Source organism: Choloepus didactylus, chromosome 1 (genome assembly GCF_015220235.1).
Source record: "Choloepus didactylus isolate mChoDid1 chromosome 1, mChoDid1.pri, whole genome shotgun sequence".
Taxonomy (NCBI): domain Eukaryota; kingdom Metazoa; phylum Chordata; class Mammalia; order Pilosa; family Megalonychidae; genus Choloepus; species Choloepus didactylus.
Window position 1 is genome coordinate 60122721 of NC_051307.1, and position 20196 is coordinate 60142916.

A 20196-nucleotide genomic window follows, 5' to 3' on the forward strand; every position below is an offset into this window, starting at 1 on the left:
GACCTTTTCTGCCCATTTTAGATGTTATGCACAGATTGGGGAACAAGATTGTAAAAATGAGATCCATTACATCAGGATTAGCAGGGTGATCATCAAACAGACTTTAATAAGGATCATTTACTATAACAACAGTATCTCACAGAACATTTTAAATTAATGCCCCATGGTTTACATGTTTTGAGGACCAAGTCTCCCTACAGAAATAAAATGATGACAATGCAAGGAAATCCTTTAGGATTTGGTGGAAAATGTATTTCACTCTGTGAGAATATTATTATTAACACTGACCTATTTGTCGTCTCCTAGATTTTCATTTTTTAATCTCAAATGTTTTAGAAATTAAGGTTTTATTTTTAAATTCTTTTAGTCCTAATATCATAAGGCAAGCAAGGAGCTATAACATAGCCCTTCTCTATGAAAACTGGGTAAGAGAAGTATTCTATTATATTTTACTTTTATTAATTACTTCCATGAATATTTATTTTCTAAATGTATTTATATTTTTATTTTTCTAGATTTCAACTCCTTATTTATCTTTTGATTTTTTCTCTAAAATGAAAGCTTCAAGAACCTAGGATGATATGCAATATTGGAATGACATTTTCTGATTCTAAGGTAGAATTTCCGACATTAAGTAAGGTATCAAAGTAAATCTGTTAAATAAATCAGACATATTAATTAAAAGATTTTTACAATTTATCTGTATGTTTAAATGGTTTATAATTAATGATTTAAAATTTTAAAAATTTCAACCAGAGCCTTCATTTGGGGGTTTTGATAATGGAAAAGTTACCCCAATTTTATATAGAATTTGAATGATTAACATCTTCAGGCAGAGTTCTGTCTTCTTCAGAAGACAGAGATAGTCTTTTAAAGCAACCAAAATTTGTTCTCAAAATAAACAAGATTAAAGAGTTTTTTTTTTTCTTTTTCTAAGTATCCAATAACTAAGTGTAAAATGAAGCTGACTTTCATGTATTAATATATAAGCTATTGGAAGATTCAGAAAAATCTTATAATTTTCCAGGGGAGCAGAGAAATAGTAGGAATGAGTCCTATCAGATAAATGAAAACACCTACATTTTTAAAGTGTTGTGTTTTAAAAAATTTCCTTCATACTCCTCTTCAGTGTTAACAATATTGATTTCCTGACACCAAAGGGGCCACTCAATATCACTGGTAAGATATTGAAAACAAATTCACCTTCACAGGTGATCAGAGATGAGCTAGGCTTTGAATTAATTCTGCCTTCTTCCTATAGTACTGTATAGTTCCTCCGGCATAAATAAAGACAGGTTAGGGATTTGGAAAATAGAGATCAGTGTGATATGGACTATTTAGTTAAAAATTTATTGCTGCATTATAAGCATTAAAAATGATGGAAAAGATATAGGTATTTGGACAAGAACAGCAAGAATAATAGCATGGGCAGAGTCAGTGTTTATGGAAATGAATGTGGTACTAGGACTGGGGGAAGGAGATAGGTGAGTGATATGTGGAGAGAGTGATAAAGCTGGAAAAGTAGTTAATGAATGTAGGAAATGAGGGTGGAGTAGGATATCTTTAAATGCCACATTAAATAATTTGAATTTATCTTAAGAGTAACAAAGATTAGAGAATTGGATGAAGACTGTTGCTTCTGTGAATTACAAAAAGTGGTAGCCCCTAAACTCCAGTAAAGATAAATGGAACTAGAAATGATAAAAAGGAATGTGGGCTTAAATAATAATTCAACAATGGGGAGCTTATATGTGATACACCAAAAATGTTAGGAAGAATATCTATGGAACAAGTTGGAAAGAGTATATGATGAATGTTAATAAAAAATCTCATATATTCACCAATTTGAGGGTGCAGTCACAAATGTAATATTATTATAACATCAAGGGGGCCACAAGGCTACCAAATGGCCACAAATGAGGCCACAATGCTTATCATGCTTAAGATAAGCAGAGAAATAAATAGTTCATTAACAAGTAGTCTCAGAGAATTGATTGTGCCAAAGTAGGAATAAACCCAACAATGAGTTGATATAAATATGAAAGTTATGAACAAATTAAATGTTTGCATATTAAAATAATATGCAAATTAACAATTACAGAAATGTGGATAATTTCCCTAGCTTTCCAAGGTAATTTGTTTCAATATGAATAATCCACTCTTTCATCCCTAGTGATTTTTATGCACCTCTAAATATATAAATTTATCCTTTCTATAATTTTCTCTTTTCTAACAATGGTTACTCAGCAGAAAAATATATAACCAGAAAATTGTTGCTGTTGTTGTTGTTTAGTATATTCTAAGGATCCTTAATAAAAAAGAACATTCACTTGGGAACACAGAACCAAATGTGGGTATCCTACATTTGTACACTATCCTTGCAAAAAATTCTGAAGCAAACTGTTACTTCTATAAATACTCTCTCTGGAAATATCAAAATGGTCTTTTGTAACTTGAATTCAGAATATGATGTAATAAAAGTAGAAAATATAGTGGAAGTAATTTCCCAAGGGTATACATGATTGCAGTTGAAAGACAACAGAGAAAGCTTAAAGAAAAACACCTCTGCCTGTTAGAAAGAAAGAAAGAAAGAAAAGGAAGGAAGGAAGGAAGGAAGGAAGGAAGGAAAGAAGGAAGGAAGGAAGGAAGGAAGGAAGGAAAGGAAGGAAAGGAAGAAATATGAAGGGATAAATAGACACCCTTTATTAAAATCTCTTTGTCCCATAATTTCTCTCTCAACAGAGATGGTAGAGATAACTGAAGATAACCACTCCTTGACAAATGAATTCATCCTAATAGTATTTTCATATAACCCAGAGCTGAAGCCCCTTCTGTTTGTGGTGTTCTTTGCCATCTATCTGATCACCATGGTGGGGAATCTTGGTTTGGTGGTACTGATCTACATGGAGCATCATCTACACACACCAATGTACATCTTTCTGGGCAACCTGGCTCTGATGGATTCCTGTTGTTCCTGTGCCATTACCCCTAAAGTGTTAGAGAACTTCTTTTCAGAAGACAGAAAAATTTCCCTCAGTGAATGCATGGCACAGTTTTATTTTCTCTGCTTTGCTGAAACTGCAGACTGTTTTCTTCTCTCAGCAATGGCCTATGACCGGTATGTGGCAATATGTAGCCCACTGCAGTACCACACCAGGATGTCAAAGAACCTCTGCATTCAGATGATCACGGGAGCCTACATAGCTGGAAACCTGAATTCCATGATTCATGTAGGCTTACTTTTTAGGTTAACTTTTTGTGGTTCTAATCAAATTAATCATTTTTTTGTGATGTTCTTCCATTGTACAGACTCTCTTGTGTCAACCCTTTCATCAATGAGCTGATGATACTTATCTTTTCAGGGTCAATTCAAATCTTCACTATTAGCACAGTCCTAATCTCATATTTTTATATCCTTTTCACTATTTTCAAAATGAGATCTAAAGAGGGAAATAGCAAAGCCTTATCAACTTGTGCTTCCCACTTTCTCTGTGTCTCAATATACTATGGCTCTATTCTGTTCATGTATGTTCTACCTAGTACAGTTAAAGAAGGAAAAAATGATACACCAGTTGCTGTTTTTTATACTCTTGTAATTCCTTTACTAAACCCTTTTATTTATAGTTTAAGAAATAAGGAAGTAATAAATGTTATGAAAATAATTATAATGAGAAATTCTCACATTTTGGAATAAATATCATCTTCTGTAGCAAACTGATTTTAATCAAAAACTTTTTCCAAAGTGAGGAGACACACAGGAAATGCAAAATTTCCACTTTGTAAAATACTGAATTATTAAATAATGATAATTTGCAAAACAAATTACATGTAAAAGGTTAAATAAGTTCAAATGGACAGTTTCTGCTAAGATGTATTTTATAATTTAAGCTAATAGAATACATTGAGAATAAGTAAGTGATTACTCCTGAGGTCACATATTGTCTCAGACTATAAAAAGTTGTAATTTTCATCAGATGAAACAAATTCAATAAATACTAGTAATTGGAGGTCAGTATAAAATATAATATTGTTGGCAAATTTATGGAAACACTAATCTTACAAACTGACACATTCCAAGTTCCCAGATACTAATATTTCTTAAGCAACACCATGTATCAGATGTGAATCATATTTCTAAATTTGATAATCAACTTAGTTTATGTTCTAGAGCTTAAGTTTGAATGTGGTTTCATACAGAATATGTATTCTCAAATTAAGAACATTTTCATGTTTAGTCTTAGTCATTTTTCCTCTTAAGTTCTTGAAATAGAATAATATTTAAATGGGGATTTATCAATGTGTAGTTGTGTAGTTCAATGAGTGGAAATGATTCAATTTATTTGAAAACCCCATGGATTTCTATGTTTTTATGTGGTTTGGTAAATTGTTCATGATTCATGACAGGGCAATTCCTGAATATATCATTAAATCATGGTTCGTTCCCCTGAGGTTGCTACTTGCCTGGTTTGTTATTAGGAATACCACTAAACTGAGTTGATTCCAATGTAAATTACTGTTACATTCATATCATTAACAGAAAATGTGGGAGGATGTTCTAGTATAAATGAGGTAGATAATATAAAATTCCTAAAAATCTGTGCAAAAATATTTATTGTTCACATAAATTTGAAAATAGAATAAAAAACTCAACTTCTCTGGAACCTATTATCTTCTAGACATTGAACTAGAACTTTCACAGTATTATCTACCAATGACTTATACATTAGTTTTCATGCTCTTCCAAGGAATAGTGGCACACTTTGAAATATTAAATAGCTTTCTTTTGTTCATCCAGGTCACCCATGAATAGAGCCATAATTTGAATGAATACTGCCTTTTTTTTCCTGTAGCATTTTACTGCTCCCTACACGGAAGCTTAAGTCACAGGTCATCTCAAAATGGTCACAATCTAATAAGGATGTTGGGCATATACAAATGAATAAAAATCAATCAAGAATATATACAAGCAATTCCAGATTGAGTTTGTTGTATGTAACACACTTGGTAGTAATACTGATCAAATTGGTGGGATCTCTTCCCAGTGTGCTAAAATGATCAATTCCTGAGACACTGGGGCTTCAAAGAATAAGTTTATTCCTAAGCATGAACCAGGAGATCAGACAGCCTATCAGTCTAAAAATTGTCTTTCCAAACTGTGGTAACTCTGACAGCTTTATAGTACCAAAAGATGGGCAAGATTTGGGATAAGGAGCACAGTGGCTTGAGATGATGAGATAAGAGATGATGTAATTATTAAGCATACAGAGATTGATTACATGCTTAGTAACAGAGTGTATATAAGAAAATGGTGGCTTTAACATGGTGATTGGTGTGATTTTTAGTATTGTAATAAGGTGTAGGTTAAAAGTTTTAGCTACTGTGCATGTCAGCAGATCAATTTTGATTAGCTCCAGCTTAATCCAGCAAGATAGTTTTGGAATTGGAGTGGGTTCATTCTGGGCTGACTCAAGGCATTTCATTAATAAAAATTATGGGCTGTGTTTAGCGATCATAGGACTCTAAAGTTGAAAAACAGGATAAAGAGGTATAAGTGTGGAGCAGTCATAAGGTTTTTGCAGTCACAAAGCTATATAATTATACAATCATTATCAAAGATCAAGGCACCTGGAATACACTTCAGCAATTTAGGTATTTCCCTCTGGTTATTCTAATACACTAGAAAGTAAAAAGAAATATCTATACAATGATTTAGTAATCATAACATTTGTTATATCCTAACTTCTCAGATTTAATGATTCCCAAATCTTGAGGGGTATTTGGACAATAACCACTCTGACTTCTTCCTGCTGAAAACTGGTGCTGACCCTAGGGGTTGGGAAAATGGACCTTCTTAGATTATAGTTGTACATATCCTTAAACTTCAGATTTTGGCTGGAATATCAAAGCTTTTCCAGTAATTTGGTTATGGCAGGGATGGGCTAAGAGACAGAGACAAGTTTTAAAGATAAGTATGCTTGCAATTATTACTGGTAATATCATGAGTCTTGTTTGTAATACTTAAGAACATCAAGATCCTATTTCTGTGGGAAGCCAGCTAAATGAATCAAATATGATATGGGGGGGGCAGTGTCTATTGCATTAATTTTGGTTTTTCATATGTTCTAACATTTTAGTTATATTATCAGATTCATGAGGTATATAGGTACACCATTCAGTTTTTATTATAGCACATGTCCATCTCTGTGTAACTGTCAAGACATCTAAAGACATTCAATTTTGTAGCACTGCTTTCCACATTAGAGTCACTTCAGTATTTAAAGGATATATACAGTTAAGGCTATCATTTAAAGCTTGTTATGTAAAATTATTCTGTGCCTCTATCCTAAATATAACATCCTGTATTCCTAATGAAAGCAGAAACATAGCAGCTAAGTGATCATGCTAATGAAACACTGATCAGGCCCATTGAGCATCTAATAATGGCCATTTGTTCATGATGGTAAAGTTGTATGAATACTTCCTTAAGCCCAGGGTAATTCAAAAGTGCATCTGCTTATCCAAACTGTGGACAAAAAGAGACATAAGTTGGTGACATGTATTGAGTTCTGTTCAGAGCTACCAAGCAAACATCAAGTCTATTAACCAAATCTGTCCCAAACCACTTTCTTGTAATATTATGGTTTTGAGACATTGCTTTGGAGGTAGCCATCCCATTTTCCTTGTATTGAAGTGATTATGTTTGTTGGAAATGGTTCAATTGTTCCCAACAGAGAGGGGCTGTCTGGCTTAATCTACCATATCCAGGTGCTACCCATACCATGCTGTCACAAAGTCATAAATGATTCTCATTTTTGCTAAAAGTTAAATGTTCAACCTCATTGTTTAAATGTCTTGCATGTTGAATGGATCTCCCCACTGTTAAACTATAAGAAAAAGAAATTCAGTGTCCTGGAGTTTCTAAATTAATTGGCCATTTTTTTTGGATCTGCTGTATTAGTTATTTTTGTGGTATCTAGAATGTTTTTTCTTCTTCTTGCATCATTTTCTGTTTTCTCAATCAGAAAGGGGCTTTATTTTCCAGCTGTGTGCAGGTGGGCTGAAGCCAAAGATGGTGACAGCCTAGAACCAGGGAAGCAGTAGGGCTTATAAAGGATGGTTGGTGGGAAGTTCTTTGTCCAGGGATGGGGAGGCTGACAGGTCCAGTTTGGCAGTTTCTCAGTGTCTACTTTGGGGACGAAAGGTAGCTGGCAAGTTTCCATTGGCTGGTTTGAAAGTGGGAGCTTGGGAAGTGGGGACTCGGGTGCAGGAAAGTTTAAAATTTTAGATGTTATCACAAGTTTGCAGAATTGCTGAGGGTGGAGGCAGTGGCTTATTTCAGACCTGCAGGGTTCTTATGGCAGGGGGTGGTGGTGGCTTTATCACACACTTGCAGAATTCCTAAGGGCAGGGGTAGGGTGAGGGCCCAGGGCCTAGACCTAACATTCCAGACTTTTTCTTTTATTTTCCTAGGGATGTTGAGGGACACAAGTCTGTCCTTCTGTATCTGCTTCAGGCTGATGGGGGATGTAGAGTTGTCCCTATGGTCCATTGCAGAGTAGTGGCTGGTATGTTCTTGCATCTTTTTAACTAATTTTCTTAGTTCTTCCAGTCAGCTCCCAGGAGGAGTGGTATCCACCAGAGTAACCCCAAAACACTAGACTTAGGTAATTGATCACATATGCAGCAATCTGATTGATCTATAAAAGCTGCATAGATATGTACCCAGTGTAAAACAAGAAATAGTGTTTGATAATATGACAGTTCCTTGGGCTATACTCTAGCAGAGATACAAAATAAAGATATGACAAAAATACATTTCAGGAGAAGCATAATAATTTTATATAGTAATCGATCTGTTTAACTACAAGTGAAGGCGTCCCATTCTTTAGGCAGCACACAGGTATACAAAGTTTTGGATATATTTAATGGTACTCAGGTAAAAGTCAAGCTGTTATATTTGTCATATCTTATCTGTTTTCCTGAAGATATTTTAAATTTTCTAGGAATTCACATTGATATCTTCCTGCCAGAAGTTTGTAAGTGTCCTCTCCTTCTTTGGAGTTCTCAGCAGTTTGTTTTTTGACATTTGTCCTGTGAAAGAGTCTAGGATAGAAAAACTGGCTATGGGTGCCATGTTTACCCTCATATTGTGCATTCATGGTTTCACTCCCATCAATTGGACAGAGGAGTGAGTTGTAAATAAAATTTCATAGGGACCTTCCCATTTTGGTTCCAACTGGTGTATTGAATGTTGATTTTTCCATTTTTTAAAATAATTTGTCCCAGGCCTAAATTGCTATAAAGGAACATCTGTAGGAAAAGAAAATCAACTAGAGGCATACCAGTAAACTGCCTCTAATGCAGTCCCTAGTGATTGAATACATCTCTTGGTTTTGAATTCTTGGACTTGTTCTGTCCAGCTATACACAGCACCTTGTTTTAGGAATAGTCCCCCATATACTATTTCAAATGGGCTGGAAAGGAGCCTTCTGGGTGCTACTCTCACCTGCATCAAATCCACTGGGAGAAACTAGTCCCATGAAAGATTAGTTTCTTGGCAGATTTTAGCTACTATTTTCTTCAGGGTATGAATCATCCTCTCCATTTTCCTGGCAGATATTGGTCTCCAAGATATGTGTTATTTCCAATGTATGTTCAGCACTCCTGAGATTTCCTGTGAATTTTTTTTTAATGTAATCCCCTCCATTACCACTTTAGATTGAAAATGGAAGCCCAAACTGTGGGATTATGCCCTTCAGGAATTCCTTAGTTACTTCTGAGGTTCACTGTGTCATGCACAGAAAGGCTTCTCCCCATTACGTGACTATATTTAAAAAACAAAAAGATATTTGAAATTTCCACATGCTTTTGGCATAATGGTGAAGTCATTGGCCAGTCCTCACCTGGTGTGCCCCTGGCTTGCATTCCTTTTTTTAATGCAATTTTACTGAGATATATTCACATACCATACAATCATTCAAGTGTACAATCAATTCTTACAATATCAGCATATAGTTGTGCATTCATCACCATAATCAATTTTTGAGCATTTTCATTATTACAAAAAATAAAAATAAGAATAAAATAAAAGTAAAAAAGAACACCCAAAACATCTCATATTCCTTTTGCCCTCTATTATTCACTTACTTTTTGTCCCACTTTTTTCTATTCATTTGTCCATACATTGGATAAAGGAGTGTGAACCACAACATTTTCACAATCAAACAGTCACACCATAAAAGCTATGTAGTTATACAACTTTCTTCAAGAATCAAGGATACTGGATTACAGTTCAACAGATGCAGGTTTTTCCTTCTAGCTATTATAATATTCTAAAAACTGAAAAGTGATAACTATACAATGCATAAGAATAACCTCCAGAAGGACCACTCAACTCCATTTGAAATCTCTCAGACAATAAAACTCTATTCTCTTTCAATTATTTTCCCCTTTTTGGTCAAGAAGCCTTTCTCAATCCTAGGATGTCTGGTCCAGGCTTACCACTGGGAGACATGTCCCAGAGTGCCAGGGATTTACACCCCTGGAAGGCATGTCCCAAACAGGAGGGAAAGCAGTGAGTTTACCTGAAGAATTAATTTAGAGAGAGAGAGGCCACAGCTGAGCAATGAAAGTGGTCCTTTGGGGGTGACACTTAGGCAAAATTAGAAGTAGGCATAGCCTCTCCTTTGCAGTAACAGGCTTCAAAAGGGCAAGCCCCAAGTTCGAGGAATTGGTCTACTACAATGGTACTATCCAATGCTTAAGAGAATACCAAGAATTCTCTAGGAGGGAAAGTTTAATATTTCTACATTTTGTGATGTATTAGGGTTTCACAGTAACCAGTACAAACCAACCAGATCTCACCCCCTATTCAAGATTCCATGTAATTTTGGTGTTTGAATAAACTGACCATACAAGTTAAATTATATAGCATGCTACAGAAAATATAGATTTTGCACCAAATAAAGATCTCTTCCTTTGGTCTCACACAGAAGTTAAAGTTTTAAAGCACAGTAAATATCTTTTTAGTCTGGTTTACCTGAGTCCTTTCCAAGTCATTTCACTCATATCTCTAATTGAAGTCTGATCAATTTCTCAGTTCCTTTAATAGTTGATATATGGGGTAATGTGGACATTCATAGCTGCCAAACTCTGGCTCTCAGTCTCAGGTGTCAAACAGATATCCAAAGTTCCAGAGACAGACCAGGTTATAGACAAACAGCTAAGCATTTCAGAATTCAGAAATAACCACTACATCTCATGAATAGACATGACTGCTCTAAGAGCTTACAATCTAGGAAACTTCACCATAAGCCTTCTCCTGATAATGTATGAGCTCAACTACAAGTCTCAGAGTTTGTACATTAGAGTTAGTCCATATTAGTGAGGCAATATTATGTTTGTCTTTTGATTCTTGCTTATTTCAGTCAACATGCTGTCCTCAAGGTTGATATACCTAGCTGCATACCTCACAGTATCATTTCTTCTTACCACCATTTGATATCCCATTGTAGTATTCACCATTGTTCACCATTCTGTTTATCAACAGATGTACCCTTAGGCCATCTCCATCCATTGTGAATCATGAATACTGCCATCATAAACATGAGTACACAAATGCCCATTCATGACCATTCTCTCAGTTCTTCCAAGTATATACACAATAATAGGGTTGCAGGACCATATGGTATCCCCATTCTTAGATTCCGGTGAAACCACCGCACTGTCTTCCCAGTGGGCCACACCATTCTATTTCCATAACAACAGTAAAAAAGACATCATTCTTTTCACATTTTCTACTGCACTTGTATATCTCTGTTTATTTTTTAAACATTTTTTTCACACATCATACAATCCGTCCTAAGTAAACAAAGATTCCTGGTATAATCACACATGTATGCATTCATCACCACATTCTATACGAGGACATTTCCATTTCTTCCACAAAGAAAGAGACAGAGGAGGAAAAAGTGAAGAATAAAATATAAAAGATAGAAAAAAATAAAATAAAATAAAATGAAATTAAAAAGATAACAGAACAAGAACATCACCAAGAATCCCACATCACACCCTTATATCCCCCTCTTTTAGGCATTTAGCTTTGGTATATTGCCTTTGTTACAATTAATAATGGAAGCATCTTACAATGTTATCATTAACTATAGACTCTAGTTTGCATTGATTGTATTTTTCCCCTATACCATCCAATTTACAACACCTGGAGAGTTTGACATTCATCTGTTCTCCCTCATTATAAAAAAATTCTTATACTTGTACATTTTATAACCATAATTGCCCACTCTAGGTTTTGCTAATTCTGCAATCCCAGTCTTTGTCTTCTATCTCTCCTTCTGCTGTCATGCATCCCCCTAGCCTTCCTCTTTCAACTGTACTCACACTCATTTGCTCAGTGTACTTACAATATTCTGCTAACATCACACATTATTATGCTATCAATATCTGGATGAATACAATTGTTCTTGATGAACCCTCTGTACCCTTCAGCATTAAATACCCAATCTCTACCCTCATTCAATCTCCTGATAAACTGTGTTCTTAACTTTAACCCTCAAATTTCATTCATCAGTACTCATATTAGTGAGTTTATACAATATCTGTCTTTTGTTTCTGGCTAATATCACTCAACATGATATCCACTGTCTACCTTTTTATTTTATTTTATTTTATATGTCACATCTTATTTTATTTTAATTTTTTTCTCTCTCTTTTTTTTACCCTTATGAATAGTCTCCATTTTTACACTCTTCTCCAAACCTGCCTCTCCTTGCTTTTCCTATCTGCCTGAAGTACTCCCTTTAGCATTTATAGTAGAGCATGTATCTTGTTCACAAGTTCTCTTAGCGTCTGCTTGTCTGAACATATTTTTAAACCCTCCCTCATTTTTGAAGTACAGTTTTGCTGGATACAGAATTCTTGGTTGGCAATTTTTCTCTTTCAGTATCTTAAATATATCATACCACTCCCTTGTCACCTCCACAGTGTCTACTGAGAATTCCGCACATTTTCTTTTTGAGCTTCCTTTGTATGTGATGGATCACTTTTTTCTTACTGCTTTCAGAATTCTCTCTCTGTCTTTGACAATTGATAATTAGATTATTAAGTGCCTTGGAGTAGCTCTACTCACATCTATTCTATTTGGGGTATGATGCACTTATTGGATGTGCAATTTTGTCTCTAAGAGATGGGAAATTTTCAGTGATTATTCCTCCATTATTCTTTCTGCCACTTTTCCCTACTTTTATCCTTCTGAGACACCCATGGCAAGTATATTCATGCACTTCAAGTTGTCTTTCAATTCCCTGAAATCCTGCTCATATTTTTCTATTCCTTTCCCTCTCTGTTCTTTTGTGCATAGGATTTCAGATGTTCTGTCCTCTAGTTCATGATACCTTTCTTCTGCCTCTTCAGATCTGTTTTATGTCTCCATTGTGTGTTTCATCTCTTTTATTCTTCCTTTCATTCCCATAAAATCTATCGATGGTTTATCTATCAATGGTTTATTCAAACTTTTGAGTTCTTCCTTGTGTTTGCCCAATGTCTTCTTTATATCCTTCATTTCCTTTTCCATATCTTCCTTCAAATTTTTGATTTGATTTTTGAATTGATTTAGCATGTGTTTGAAAATCTTTAATTACTTGTTTCAACTCCTGTATTTTATTTGAAGTGTAAGTTTGTTCCTTTCAGTGGACCATATCTTCCTTTTTCCTAGAGTGATTCATAATTTTACTGTCTAGGCATCTGGTTCCCTTGATTAGTGCAATCAGATTGTCCCAGACAAGACAGGCCCAGGTCTCAGGAGGAAGGTAAAATGAGTGTCAGCTTTCCCTGAGGGTGAGACCCATAAGATTGTCAAACTTTCCTGTGAGGCCTCTAGGCACTTCTATTCCCATCCTGCTCAGCAGTTGGTGATTATCAGCCTGCAGCTCCTTGCTGATGTGGAGAGGTGTCATGCCTTTAATTCTCAACAGACTCTGTCCTTGCCTGGCACTGAGGGCTTCAGAAAACAAGCTTAAGTCATTTCTGTTCCCCACCCCCCCCCCCAGGCCCTACAGTCTGAGTTCTCTGAAGGAAGACAGCCCCTTGAGCTGGTCCCTGCACCCCCTTCACTTGGGCAAAATAATCCCTTCAGGGAATTATCTCCTTCAATTGACTTCTTCCTTTGACTCTCAATCTTCACTCCACCCTTCCCTGGGTCAGTGCTGACAACTGAAAATGCCTGAGGCTTTCTCTAATGAGCTACTTAGAATAAGAGAAAAAAGTGAATAAAAAGAAATCCCCTTTTCAGAGCTAGTCCCAGCCTCCCAGTTCACCAGTTAAGAACCTGAGTTGGTATCCATTCTATATGCCCCTTTTCTTGGGAAACAGCAATTTTTCAGTATTCTGAGAACAGCTGACTCCAAAAGCCTCTGTGTTTATTTATGTATTTTTTTTTAATCAGCCCCACTTCTTCTCTGCTGGAAGAATCCTTGAGGTTCCTTTCCTGCTTGCTCTGGGTTTATCTCTAATTGGAGTTTGTATTCTGTAGTCCCAGTTTGTTAATTAAGGTCACAGTTGAAGCTTGGTTGAGCTATGTTCCCTTGCTCCTACTAGACTCCTTCTTTTTCCCACAGGGAACTGTTCCAACTCACCTGCTGTGCTGGTGGGGGAGAGGTACTAGCTTCTCACTTTGGGAAGCTTTACCTACAGTTCTATGCTGCAATCTCAGCCATTTCAACCATTCCAGACTGGTGTGTGATGTGTGTCTAGTCACAGAAGTCTACCAAACAGTTGTTCCAGATTATTTACTAGTTGTTCCTAGCTATTTGCCAGTTGCTCTAGGGGACTAATTAAATTCCACACCTCCCTATGCTGTCATCTTGCCCTGCTCCTCCCCTTGCACTTCTTTTATAGGGGGCAGAAGCATGGGTTTTGGGTTGCTTTTAGCACAAGTTAGACAGCTCTATATTATTTTCTGAAGCTTTTTTTTTTTTTGCATCTTAGATCCTACAATATAAATTTACATCCACTGATACATGGCATCTCTTCTACAGTGCATGCTTTGATGTAAATAAGTAAAACTCTTCATTAAATATTCAGGAATAATAATTATTCCCTCTTTATTATAATTTCATTCTTCCTCCAGTCTTTTGCATGTAATGTTCAATTAAGAAGTAACACCTATTTCTTTTAAGTCAAAGCCTCACTCTTTTGCTTTCAATAAATACTGAATACTGAGGAGAAAAATTTTTTAGTCTGGTATCAGAGAAAGTAAAAATTAGGTTTTAGCTTAGCCACTGCTCTTGCTTCTAGATCTGCTGTTTGATTGACTTTTATAGAGTCCATTTCTCCTTTCTGATGACTGTAGCAATATATTATGGCAACTTTATTAGGCAATACTACTGCTTCTAGTATGGCAAAAATTATTCTGCATGTTTAGTTTCTTTCTTAGAAAGATGATAAAAGTCCTCTTTATTTCCAGATGGCTCTGTGAGTGTGAACTACATTAAAAGTGTATTTAGAGTCTGCACATATGTTTATTTGCTCTTCCTTCCTCAGGTAAATCTCTGGTGAGTACAAGAAGTGTTGCCCATTGCATGGACATACCTGGTGAAAGAACCTCACTCTCCAGTACTGCTTGTAGAGTTGCCACTGCATAATCAGCTTTTTGAAGTACTTGCTCCATAAAGCCGCTTCCATCTGTGCACAACTATGCATGTTTGAAAGGTTGGTCAACTAAATCTAGATGGCTGGAACAGACTTCATTGATTATTTTTATATAGTAATACTCAGGTTCCCCTTCCCCACTTGGAAGTAAAGGTTCTTTAATCTAAAAGAATCTTTTTTTTTTTTCATTCTTTTCTTTAATCATATTTTTATTGTAGAATATAGCATATATATACAGAAGTGATAACTTTCCAAGTGCAATTCAACAAAGAGAGAACAAATTTCAAAGAATATTATGGGTTACAATTTCACAGTCCCAGCCATTTCCTTATTGTGAAATATCATATATGCAAAAAGGTAATATCTTTAAAGGTATGATTTAACAGGAGGCCATATAGGAAATTTCCCAAACATGTTATGAGTTACAGTACCACAGTTTCAACTATTTCCCCACTGTGAAACACAACACATATACAAAAAGGTGACAATTTTCAAATCACAATCTAACATGTAGCTATAGAACAAATTTCAAAGGATGCTATGGTTTACAGTTACACCATGTAAATTCTCAACCTCTGCCTATTCTAATACCCAACAAATAATAAGAAGAAAATTATATAGAGATTCATTATTCATAAAACTTTTTTAAATTCATCTTGTCTGTTACTGCCCCTTACTCTAGTTTAATCACTTTCCTGACTTTTAGGGATATCTAGGAAGTGTCCACCCTCAATTAATGTTGAAAAGGGGTGTTAGCATTATGTGAAAAAGGGATACATCTGGTTGATGTTCTTGAAGAGGTGATTGCCTCTGAGTTTGGGGGCTTAGCTTGTATAGGAGTTCTCTGAAGGATTTAAAATTCTGAAGAATAAAGTTAGTAATTGAAACTTTTATAGAGTCTCAGATAGGGATCTGGGTATTCTTTAGGGTTGGGGGTACTACTGTTGACTTGTACTTATCATACTGTGGTCATTTGGCATATCTAGCTGAAGCTTTCATAGGAGTAACGTCCAGAACAACCTCTTGACTCTATTTGAAATTTTTAGCCACTGAAACATTATTTTGTTGTCTTTCTTTCCCTCTTTTGGTCAAAGCATTCTCAACCCCTCAATGCCAGGGTTAGCTCATTCCCAGAATCCATGTCTCATGTTTCCAGGAAGAGTCATTCATCTGGGGGATCTTGTCCTGTGTCAGGGTGTGGGTGATGAATTTATTTGCAGAGATTTGCTTAGAGAGAGAAAGTCCATATTTGAGCAACAAAAGAGGTTCTCTGAAAGTGATTCCTAGGCATAATTATATGTGTTTAGCCTTTTCACAGCCATAAGTTTCACCAGAGCAAACCTCTAGAAGAAGCTTTTAGAGTGATGTTAGGATTATCTAGTAGACTAGCTTGATATTTACCTAGCCATCAAGTGGTGAGCCAATATCCAGCTTTCTGTTCTAACAATGGCAGTACATAGTGTGTCATAATCACAGGGGTAGGTTGTCCTAAAGTGAATGTTTCAGATTATTTTAGAATGTTACATTTGGCTGCTACAGCCCTTTTGCATAATGGCCATTCAAGCATAGTATTGCCTAACTGTTTAGAAAAATAGGCCACAGGACATCTGGCATTTCCTAATGTTTGTGAAACATTCCTAATCCAATCCAATTTTTTTCATCTATGAAGGGGTCAAAATGCTTTCTTAGGTCTGGAAGCCTAGAACTGGGGCCATTAAAAGTTCGCTTTTTATTTTCTTGAAGGCATTTTTACATTCAATAGTCAAATTTGGGTATTCTTGTTCAGATCCTGCCAACACTTTATATAAGGGTTTTGATATGAGTCCAAAATTAGGTATCCAAATAATACAGAATATTGCCACTCCTAAGAATCCTTGAAGCTGCTTTCCTGTAAGTGGCTCTGCTACCCAGGCTAAGGCTGTTCTTCAATGTGTCAATAATTTCTCTGTCCTTCATATAATTCAAAACCTAAATATTGGTTCTTCAAAATAGAATGGCTTTAGAGGTGGGGCAAGATGGTGGAGTGGTGAGGTGTGCATTTTAGTTACTCCTCTGGAGAAGCTGGTAGATAGCCAGGAACTGTGTGGAATGGACACCTTAGGGAGGTCTGTGTTTGGTCATGCATCTTGCAGCAGTCTTGAACACATGGAGCAGCTGATATCAGTGAAACCAGTAAGTTCTCATGGCCAGAGCTCCCAGGCCCCTTCCCACCAGGCACAGCAGACTATTTTGTGGCTGGTTCCATGAGGGAGGAGAAGGCCAGTAGTGCTGGGAAACAGGAGGGAGGCTCAAAGAGGTCTCAATTACAGAAATGATTCACAAACTCAGACTGCTGAAAAAAAAAATCCAACCATAGATAAAATGACACCAGACACCAGAGAATCTAGGAGCAGTCAGCCTGGTGGAGAGGAGACCAGGCTAAAAAAAGAAAAAAAAATCAAAAAATAAACAGGCAAAAACAAACAAACAAACAAAAACAGAAAGTTTTGGAGTTGGGGGTGAACATAATATAGAGAAGGGCTGGGCTCCAACAGAAGCAGGCACATATGCAAACCCAGGAAAACAAGACCATTCTCTGAAAAGCTAGTTTTTCTGGTTTTTTGTTAACTCTTCAATTGCTTTCCAACTCCTTATCTTTTGTCATTTCAATACCCCATCAGAACTCTTATGCCAACAAGATCCCCATTGCAAGGGCAGAATTAAAGTTGTCTCAGAGTAACTATTAGGAAGAGATAATAAGACAAAAGCACTTTTCTTTAAATAGCCAATACTGGGCCTTTCTTTTTACTTTTTGTTTTTGTTTTTTTAATCCTTTTCCCTCTTTTTTTTTAAATAACTATTCTAAGTAGCCTGGAACAAGCAAGAGCAGGGCTAAGATAGCTTTGAGAGAGAAAACAATAATGCTAGTGGGGGAGACAATTCCCTAAAGAGCATAACTCCCCCAGGAAAATGGGGGAATTGTCCAGCTCCAGTGGCAGCCCTACTTTGAGAAACTCAGATGGCAGCATCTGGAATTCAGAAACCAATGTCAATCAGCCACACCCCTGACAGGTACAGGGTCATCAGGAGAACTAAAGGCTCCATACCTCTTTTCACTGGTTGGGGATTTGAAAGCTGGGAAGCACCACCTGCAGGGAAGGATAGGAAAAGCACAGAGTATAAAGACTTCACAGGAGGATCTCATACTCAGGTAAACTCCATATTCTCCTGAGACCTGGGACTCTCTGGAATGGTAAAACCTGACTGGGGTTGAACATATCTGAGGAGACCCTCTCACAAAAAAGCAGCATAGAGGAAGGGCAAGAAACAGAAAAAAAGAGGTGAAAAACTCTGATCAACTAAATAGAACCTAAGTTAGAGGTCTAGAATAAGTTGAACTGAACAACAAAGGTTAGAGAACAAAGTCAACCAATAAGAAAACCCTAGGTAAAAGGGTGCAAATGAACTCCAGAAAACTAATCAATAAAGTCAGATGCATAGATAGCTTAAGATAATTAGCCAAACTATGAAACACAAAAATATGGACCAGCCAAAGGAACAAACTAATAGTTCAACTGAGATAGAAGAATTGAGACAAATAATATTAAACCAATTCAATGAGCTAAGGGAAGATAGGGAAAAAGAGATGAAGGATATAAGGAAGACACCAGGTAACCACAAAGAAGAATTCATAAACTTGAAAAAATAAAAGGCAGAACTTATATGAATGAAAGGCATAATGGAGGAGATGAAAAACACAATGGAAAAATACAACATTAGATTTGAACAGACAGACAAAAGAATCAGTGAGTTGGAAGATAAGACATTTGAATTCATACACAAAAGAAAAGATAGTGAAAAAAATGGAAAAGCATGAATAGGGTATTAGGGAGCTGAGTGTCAACAAGAAGGAGAAGAGAAGGGAAAAGGAGCTGAAAGAATAATAGAAAAAATAGTCAAATGCACTTTTCCAACTCTTGTGAAAGACAGAAAACTACAGATTCAAGAAATACAGTGTATACTGAACAGAATACATCCCAATAGAACCACTTCAAGATATTTATTGATCAGATTGTCAAATGTAAAGTAAAAAAAGAGAATTTTGAAAGCAGCAAAGGAAAAGCAATTTATCACTTGAAAGGGAAGCTTGATAAGACCATGTACAGACTTCTCCACAGAAACCATGGAGGTGAGAAGACAGTGGTATGATATGTTTAAGATACCAAAAGAGAAGAACTGCCAACCAAGAATTCTATATCTGGCAAAAATGTCCTTCAAACATGAGAAATAGTTTAAAATATTTTCATACAAACAGACACTGACAGAATTTGTGAATAAGAGACTGACACTACCAGAAATACTAAAGGGAGTATCAGCTACAGGCTGATAGGAAAAGACAGGAGAAAGAGGTTTGGAGAAGAGTGTAGAAATGCAGATTATCATGGAGGGTAAAATGAGAGAGAGGAAAAAAAAAAAGTCTTGACATATAAAATCCCAAAGACAAAATGGTAGAAGAAAATATTGCCCTTAAAGTAATAACACTACATGTTAATGGATTAAATTCTCCAATAAAAAGACACAGACAGGCAGAATGGATTAAAAAAAAAAAAAAAAAAAAAAAAAACAGGGCACATCCATATGCTGTCTATAAGAAAACTCAATTTAGACAAAAGGACAAAATAGGCTGAAAGTGAAAGGTTGGAAAAAGTGATTTCCTGCAAACAGCAACCAGAGAAAATTGGGAGTAGGTATATTAATATCAGACAAATTAGACTTCAAAAGTAAAACAATTAAAAGAGACAAAGAAGGATACTTTATATTAATAAAAGGGTCAATTCATCAAGAAAACATAGCAATCATAAATATTTATGCATCAAGCCAGAATGCCCCAAAATTCATGAGGCAAACATTGAGAACACTGAAAGAAGTTGATTCCTCTACAAAATAGTTGGAGACTTCAATACACTGCTCTCATCAATATATAGAACATCTAGACAGTGGATCAATAAGGAAATGGAGATGTTGAATTTTACAATAAATGATCTAGGCTTGACAGACATTTATAAAACACTACACCCCACAACAGCAGGATACACTTTTTTCTCAAGTGCTCATGGAACATTCCCTAGGATAGACCACATGTTTGGTCACAAAGCAAGTTCTAAAAATTTAAAAAAAATGTTGGTATTATAAAAAACACTTTTTCAGATCATAATGGAATGAAGTTGGAAAAAATAATAGGCAGAAGATTGTAAAATTCACAAATATATGGAGGCTAAACAAAATACTCTTAGAAAACCAGTTGGTTAAGGAAGAAATTACATGAGAAATTAGTAAATACATCAAGGCAAATGACAATGAAAACACAATATATCAAAATGTATGGGATTCAGCAAAGGCAGTGCTGAGTGGGAAATTTATTGCCCTAAATGCCTATATGAAATGATAAGAGAGAGCAAAAATTGAGGAATTAACTCTTCACCTGGAGAAACTAGAGAAAGAACAGCAGCCTAATGCAAAAAAGAGTAGGAAAGATATAACAAAGATTAGAGC

General features: G+C 35.9%; 1 protein-coding gene across 1 annotated transcript; it reads left to right on the plus strand.

Annotated features, from left to right (window-relative positions):
- The first annotated feature begins 2744 nt into the window (after window positions 1–2744).
- On the plus strand, window positions 2745–3694 carry LOC119512305 (olfactory receptor 5K1-like). Its single transcript, XM_037806937.1, is given in 2 exon segments — window positions 2745–3282; window positions 3285–3694. Coding segments are annotated over 2 exon segments (948 nt in total).
- The last annotated feature ends 16502 nt before the right edge of the window (window positions 3695–20196 follow it).